This window comes from Henckelia pumila, chromosome 2, assembly GCF_033568475.1.
Source record: "Henckelia pumila isolate YLH828 chromosome 2, ASM3356847v2, whole genome shotgun sequence".
Classification (NCBI taxonomy): Eukaryota; Viridiplantae; Streptophyta; class Magnoliopsida; order Lamiales; family Gesneriaceae; genus Henckelia; species Henckelia pumila.
The window spans coordinates 113772460-113780634 of record NC_133121.1 but is presented as its reverse complement, the minus strand read 5'-3'; the positions used below and the strand labels follow the sequence as shown (position 1 = coordinate 113780634).

Genomic DNA, 8175 nt, shown 5'->3' with positions numbered 1-8175 from the left:
CTTGACTTATCTTTTAGGTCGGCTCTTTCTGCCTTTACTTCCTCGAACTCCTTGGATAATGCTTTGTATTCATTAGCCATTTCGTGTAAAGCAGTAACCAAATCACTGTGAGTAAATTCAGGTGAGCCAAAGTCAAATACCTCCTCAGCTTCTTCTTCGATGTCAGCCATAAGGCATTCCACCTTTTCATCATCGCTGTCATCTGAAGAGCTTCCGGTATTGGAGTTGTCAGAGTCAGACTCAGCCCACTTGCTTTTGCTTTCGTCTGCTACTAGAACCCTTTGGTCTCTTCCTTTTCTAAAGGTCCTCTTGTCCTCCTTGCCCCTTCTTCTTTCAGAAAATTGCTTCTGATCATTGCTCTTAGGCTTGGTGCACTCTGCAATGAAGTGGCCTGGCTTGCCACAGTTAAAACAAGTAGGACCATCGTTTGTATGGTCCGATTTATGATAATTTTTAAATTTAGAATTGTTTTTACGCATAAATTTACCAAATTTCTTGACAAAGAGTGTCATGGCTTCATTGCTGATTTGCTCAGCTGATCTCTTTGGAGCTTCCTCGACCGGTGGACGTATCACGGTTGAGGTTAAGGCCTTGGTTGGTTGAGAGGTAGATGGTTCATCTTCTGTTCTCATGTTGAGCTCGAACTCATAGGCTTTGAGATCTGCAAAGAGATCATGCAGTTCAACCTTGCTCAAGTCTTTTGACTCTCTCATGGCCACTGTCTTGATCTCCCATTCTTTGGGCAAAGCTCTCATAACCTTCACAGCAATTTCACGGTTAGTATAAGTTTTACCTAAAGCAATAAGATCACAAATGATACTACTGAACCGTTCATCAAATTCAGCCATGGTTTCCCCTGGCTTCATTTTGGCGTTGTCATATTTTTTAATGGCCAAGGTGAGCTTGTTTTTCTTTGTCTGGTCATTCCCTTCACACAGCTGAGTGAGCTTCTCCCAAATCTCCTTTGCTGTGGAACATGACTTGATTTTGCTGAACATATTCTTGTCCAGTGTTTTGTATAGGATGTCCCGGGCCACATTGTCAAGATTGGCCTTCTTTTTGTCCTCAGTGGTCCACTCAGCTCTTGGTTTCTCAATCATTTGTCCTGCACCATCGGCTAGAGCTGGGTTGACCTTCATAATTTTGATAGGACCGTCTGTTATGACATATAGCATGTCATCATCCTGTGCTGCAAGATGTGCCTGCATGCGAATTTTCCAATCATCATACTCTTCTTTAGAAAACATAGGAATTCTGTTGAAAGAAGTCATGATTTTAAAACTTTAGATCAGCAGTTGAGAAAGGAACCCGCTCTGATACCACTTGTTGGGATCGGTTCAGAGGGTAGAGGGAATACACTCTGAAACTTTTCTTCTTCTTCTTTAAAATGATCAAGTGAGGTTTAGTTCACTTAATCTGTTTTCTCAACTTCTAAAACGTTTTGAACAACTTAAATAGTGCGGAAATAGTTCAGAGGTTTTAGTGATGCAAAGTTTATAATGCAATGTATGAGCAGGATGTAAGATAAATGGCAGTAAAGGCTAAAGCACGATTTTATGGAAGTTCGAAGGCTTAATCCTTCTACGTCTCCCCTTCTTCCGCTTAGGAAGGAATTCACTAGAAGACTTTGGTTATTACAACGTCTTGTAATACACCCACTTCAGACTTAGGACTTATCCAATGCCTAATCCAAAACTCCTAGATTTACACAGATAAGATTCTCAGTTCTTATCAGACTGGTGGAAGCTTTCAGAGCAGCTTCAAGTCTCTTCAACACTGAGTATAGTTGAGTTGAGCTTCTCAGACTGCAGAGCGGTCGAGAGGCTTGGAAACCCTAGGATGATCCTTGATGATCAGATACGTGAACTGTAGGCGAGGGTTTATTTGAGCAGCAGATGAATGATCTTGTAAGTGTGCTCAAGTATATCAGATGAGGACTTCTGATATTACTCAAGTGATTGAGATTTTTCTGAATTGCTTGTCTCTCTTCGTTGTCTCGTATCACTTGTTGTTGTTCTCCTTTTTGTCTGTCTGTATGTCTGTAAATCACTTCTTCAGCAATCCTCTCTTTATATAGGTCAATCATCAACGTCTTTATTTTTAAACGTTCTGATGCTGCATTGAATGCACATTTAATGCTCATAAATGCATTGATGATTCTGCATGAAGATCGTACACTGCAGACAACTTCCAGGGTCCAAAACTGGAATAAACGGTCGAATGCTTTATCTGCAGTCATTCTGTGTTTTTGCCATTTTGGTACAACCTGTTGTCTTGATTTGCAGGAGTCAACAAATCTTTTGATACGCCGGTTCTGCTTTTAATAAAGGATCCTGCAAAGAACATCTTGTCACAGGTACTTGTCTCGAGATATCTTGATAGGCAGTTGGCATTCTACCGGTAGAGATATTTGTCCTCTGCTGGTTTGAATAACCAGTCGATAGGCTTGAGACTTCAACCGGTCGAGAGACATAGGCGGTTGACAAGCTTCCGGTAGATAGATTTATCCTTGTGTCTTCAGCCGGTCGAGAGCAAGGGCGGTTGAAAAGCTTCCGGTAGAAGTTGTAGTAGATTCCTGAAATACAATGGTTGGCAGCACAGTTGTTGTTTGTTATCACCAAAATATCGGATTCAACATAACTCCCTTCAATGCGCCCTCTAAATAGTAAATTCAAATGAGAACATGTTGAGCAGATTATACCTCTGAAATTTCAAGGTCCAAAGTCGATCAAACATGCTACATATGTTTAATTATATATTTAATTTAAATAGATGAATACATACAACTGAAGCTACTTCCTTCAATACACCCTACCATAAATCCATCGAGAAAATGTTACTTTCAAGCAATTCATGAAGTAATTAAAATGACTGAAGATTCCTCACTAAATTAAAACATGAAAAAATGGTGTTTCTCCAATCAAGGATCCATCGGATCTGCAAATAGCATAAATTGGAATAACATTAATTAATCTCAGATTCAACAAAAATAATATACTACAAAGCCCAAATCTCTCCAAAACATGCAGGCTAAAAAATCAGAAATGCTCATAGACTACGCAGTGAGTGAGAAAATCAAAAAACTCATCAAGAACACTTCTCACAATAATAGAGAATAATTATTCCCTGCAAATTCTTTCTTCCAACAATAATATATATATATATATATATATATATATATATATATATATATATATATATATATATATATATATATAATAGAACTTGAAAGGAAGATGCACAGTTGTATATGCTTACCGACAAAAACGAAAGGTTTACGTCAAATGGGAAAGCCTATTACTTATCTGCCTATTACTTCATATGTAAAACATGTTGAGCAGATTATACCTCGCTTCTTCACCTCCTAAGCAACCAAGAAACAATTTTTCTGGCATCTCATCTATAAACAGGTTATCTGCTGTATTAATTCATCTAGTCATTCGGCATCAAAACCGACATTTAAATCTACCACGGGTGTATTCCCTGGATTCGAGAGAAGGGAAACTTCTAGTTTCCCATCGTACTAACTTGTTTTCCCATGATTATTGAATGCTTATATCTTATCATATTCTACAAAATTACAATATTTTTCAGCTTATCTTATTAAATAAATGAGATGAAGTAAGAAAAAAGGCGAAACTTTGATGACAAAAAAAATAGCAAAACACTAAACAGTTACCAAATCCAAAATTCATAGTTCCTCACCTCATTGCTGAAATAAAACCTGCGAGCACAAAACGATTTCCAGATCTCACAGTCATGTTACACAAGTAGCCAAAATCGAGTCTTAAATCAACAATAATTAAAAGGTATTCAGCTACTAGTAGGAAAATAACAAGAAACAAAGCAATAATAACAACCACCTTTGATAAAAGAGGGAGGCGACGAGTCTGCAGCGGCGTCGCTAGCTTCCGATGAGACAAATTATGGGGTTTTCAGCTGCATCACACCCATAGACGCCAACTTATAATTTTTAAGTTTTACTGTTGCCAACTTATAATTTTTAATGTTATAGGCTAAACATACAATCATTTGGACTTAGTTTATGTGGAATATTTAATAAGACGATAAGGAAGTGCAATATTACGTTGTAGTATCATAATATATGATAATATTACCTGCTTTATGCAGTAGGTCACAGCAAGAACAGCCCAGCACATCATCCCAAATTTACAATTCGTAAAAAATTTAATATCAAAGTTCTTTCCAATGCAAGGATACAGCTTCTTTCCCTGCAAATATTAATCGACATATTTAGTTCGAAAAACTGCGGAAAGACATTGTTGACAAAGTAATAAATCAATAGTTTCAGCACTTGTAATAAACAAATCATAGCTGCTAATCAGAGATTTGTGGATTACTCATACGCAAGAACATTATGTAAACATTAAATGGAGCTAGAATTCCATTAACATGATAGCACCAAATTTAGTAAACCGCTAACTTCTATGTACAACATCACTTGATTCATAGTAAAGAAAAAAAACAATCTCCTTTCTTTAACAAGAAATTCTGAAATTTAAGCTATCTAATACAAGTACTCGAATACACTATAGTTTCCAGAATAATACTCCCACAATCTCCGAAATTAGCTTAAGTTCCAAGATAACTTCTTTTATTATTTAGAAGACGCCACAGAGATCAGAGTAAAACACAAGGAAAATGAAAGGTTGATATGAATATAAGCCTGAAGGATCTCACCGATGAGCCTACAGATCCTCTTTGAAAGGAAAGCTGATGCGGCGCTCACCCAATATAAATCGATGACAATATTTCCTGATGGCACAGAATCACTTGAAGGTGGTGCAATTAGACCCTTAATGCAACATTATTCAGAATATAAGATATATGGTAGATAATTGATATGGACTTTAAGTTTACTAGAGTACTGCCAAGAGCACTTACTTTGTTGTACAAGAAAATACAAAAGACATAACTTTCAAGAATGAGTGTTGAAAACATCTCGCCCAAATGATCATATACTAATGAGGGTTAAAAAATTTTAAAACCTTAACAAAATATAATAATAACAAATTTAATAAACAAGTAGATTGGGAAATGAAAATGTACATGGAGGTAAAACATCTCAACAACTCCTTGAGCAGGTCATAATCTGAAACTACTTTCACATTTATATAAATTTTTAATGTCCTATATAATGGGAGAATAAATGAGCAACCAAAATAGGCCTAATAGTTTTTACAAAAATATTAGTACCATGGTATACGATCTGCGCATAGTTCAATTACGCACGAATGAATCCCATCACCTAATATTAGTACAAATTCACAAATATGGGAATAAGAACCCTATAGAAACTAATATCTTTACAAAAATAGATGACTCATCCTATATACACACACATATACCAAACTCACATTGATAAAGTTGCTCCTGAAATGGAACAAAAGATGATAAATTTAGGTCCTCAAATGAAATAAAAGAGGAATAAGTCAATTTATTTATCAAAGCTAGGAAATAGAGACATAGTAACAGATGAACCTCTGGCTGTTTGAATGCAGCTAAATGCTCGAAGATGAGAAACAAAGAAAGAATAAGAGCCACCACGACAAATATTGTGGCATTGCTTGCTACCCAGCTATAGAGGGACGAAGTGGCAAGATGTAACAATGACAGTAAAATACCCTTCCATTCCTATAATGTTTCTTAAGTTTTAAAACACCATCATATGCTTGCATAGTTAAATACAAAGAGCAATTCTTATACAAAACCAAGTATAGAAAAATTATTATATCTCGCTCAATTTAAATCAAAATTGGGCGAATCTAAAGACATTTTACTTTAAACTTAAGGGACTATAACTTTCATTTGAAATGTATTCCAAATTCCTAGTGTATAATTCCCAGATGTTCGAAATACAATTAGAAAATACAGCAAGGTCACAGCAGAATTCCAAATTAGTCACATGTTACTATAAAATTCATATTAAATTCAAATATGATCAAAAACAAGTTCTATAAATTGGAAATTAAAGCTACCATATTTCCCTACATTTCATCTTCTCAATTATGTTCCAAATAAAATCAATTACTAAGCCTAAATCTGTCAGCAATAACACACATGACACTCGCATGCTTAGTTTTCTGTATATTAGATCAGTTTCCGTAGAAAAATCATATGAAATTTATTTTACATCCAAATGGCTTGTAACTGGTGGAAATTCAAAGAAAATGAAATCATATATAAGATTTATTTGAAATTAAACTTTGAATTATATCTCAATCAATACCAGATTTCAAAAGAACAGTAGGTCATTGCACAAACAAGAATTAACTAAGATTCTAACACATACCAATTTCAGAAATATGGGTGTATCTCTTTCTAATTTTTATCACATGACTTGATCTTAGTACCAAATCGAAGCTAATACAAAGCACTAAAACTTTTGTTCAAATCGTAACTTCAAAATCCGAAACCACATATATCAAGATTCAAGAAACATATTTTTCAGATCAAATATGGACCGTATTTTTTTGGTATTTTGAAGCACTTGACTGTTTTTCCTATAGAGAAACAATAGCTCAATTTTTCTTTAAAAAAAATTCACACCTTTGACAGATAAAATCTTACGTAATCAAACAAGGGCTAAACAAAATCAAAATCAAAACCAATTGAACAAGAATGTACCAAGGCGGATACTCGCATGTTCATACCCAATCTTTCCATCGCTTCGTTCAAGAATGAAACTATGCCTTTCTTTGCCTGTAAATATAAATATGAACAAATATAAACTTAACAGTTCCAGAAGCGGTAAATCCCTTTGTCCATTTGATGAGATGCCTGAATCAATTGTAGTATGCTTCACTGGGAAAGAAAATGTGAATCCCAGTCTCTTGTTCGGCTCTGACACATGAAAGAATAAAACAAAGAAACGAATGAAAGTTCGACGGTATAAGGAACAAATTACCTGTAATAAGACCATCTCCTCCATATTCTTCAACAACCAGCATGCTTAAGACGAAAATGAAGTAGAATTTAAATTGCCAAGATAAAGAGTTTACTGCGTCCAACAGATCCCACTTCGTGTAATGCTTGGGATAATCAGAAAATTGGTAAAATGGTAGGGCTTGACTAAAGTTTGTCCTATAGTTCAAATACAGACTAAAGATGGTTGAAAACACCAGAATCAAAGCTAGAATCATAAAAAAATTCGTAGCAGGAACATCGTGCAGGAGACAGATAGCCAAAAGGCTCGGTGTGGGCACAAACGAGCATAAAAAATTATGATTCATGGCTCAAAACGAAGTTGCTGGTGTAAGGAAGAAAACCCCTCAAATCGTTTGAAATTTCGTTGTCGGATGAAAGAGATACGAGCCGAATACCGTGACTGCTCGGGTGCCTAGCGGGAAAGAAAGATGGGAAAGAAAAGTTGACGTGTTGGTGTGAGAATGGGAGAGTAGATCAATTATAAAGAGAAGACCGGTTTCTATCTTTTCATCCTATTACTTAACCACTTATAAATTAAAATTATAATTTTTCAACCTATTACTTCGTCAAGAAACATATGCCGAAGTAAATCGTCACTTAAAATTATAAGTGAAGCCCGTTTTTTTTTATTGATGAAGTCTAAAGTGCATTTTACTTCGCTAGTTTTACAATCGAAGTAAATATCTATCTATTACTTCGGTAATAGTGATCGCCGAAGTAAAAAATGGCAAAATCTTTTAACACTTTTCTACTATGTTTTTATAAAAGTTCAGTTCATCTACCTAATAAAACTGTATGTGCAAATATTGAGCAGATAACAATACAATGTACTTTCACACACTTGAAATTAATATGATTCGTGGCTCAAAAGGCTCGGTGTGGGCACAAACGAGCATAAAAAACTATGATTCATGGCTCAAAACGAAGTTGCTGGTGTAAGGAAGAAAACCCCTCAAATCGTTTGAAATTTTGTTGTCGGATGAAAGAGATACGAGCCGAATACCGTGACTGCTCGGGTGCCTAGCGGGAAAGAAAGATGGGAAAGAAAAGTTGACGTGTTGGTGTGAGAATGGGAGAGTAGATCAATTGTAAAGAGAAGACCAGTTTCTATCTTTTCATCCTATTACTTAACCACTTATAAATTAAAATTATAATTTTTCAACCTATTACTTCGTCAAGAAACATATGCCGAAGTAAATCGTCACTTAAAATTATAAGTGAAGCCCG

At 35.5% G+C, this 8175-nt stretch overlaps 1 protein-coding gene across 12 annotated transcripts; it reads right to left on the bottom strand.

Moving 5' to 3' along the window:
• Window positions 1-2911: 2911 nt before the first annotated feature.
• On the bottom strand, window positions 2912-7427 carry LOC140881003 (7-dehydrocholesterol reductase-like). 12 transcript variants are annotated; one of them, XR_012149780.1, is made up of 6 exons: window positions 6649-7427; window positions 4702-4816; window positions 4119-4232; window positions 3864-3939; window positions 3706-3786; window positions 2912-2937 (listed from the first exon to the last, which is right to left on the bottom strand). XR_012149780.1 is itself a non-coding variant. In XM_073285944.1 (4 exons), exons 1-4 carry the CDS (start codon window positions 6950-6952, stop codon window positions 3925-3927), a joined length of 228 nt encoding a protein of 75 aa, XP_073142045.1. In that variant the 5' UTR covers window positions 6953-7427; the 3' UTR covers window positions 3196-3924. The 12 variants fall into 12 exon arrangements, 2 of the variants coding, with proteins under 2 accessions (XP_073142045.1, XP_073142044.1); XR_012149775.1 differs by lacking the exon at window positions 4702-4816 and having other exon boundaries at window positions 3706-3724; window positions 6649-6723; window positions 6929-7427; XR_012149779.1 differs by having other exon boundaries at window positions 3706-3939.
• Between the last annotated feature and the right edge of the window lie 748 nt (window positions 7428-8175).

Bases quoted from the DNA above. Each gene is read 5' to 3' on its own strand.
- LOC140881003 (XM_073285943.1), bottom strand. From the start codon at position 6,952: ATGGAGGAGATGGTCTTATTACAG. The intron at 4,817-6,648 runs GTACATTCTTGT...TGTTGCATTAAG, and splicing joins ACATGCGAGTATCCGCCTTG to GGTCTAATTGCACCACCTTC. The intron at 4,233-4,701 runs GTGAGATCCTTC...TAATATTTGCAG, and splicing joins GAGGATCTGTAGGCTCATCG to GGAAAGAAGCTGTATCCTTG.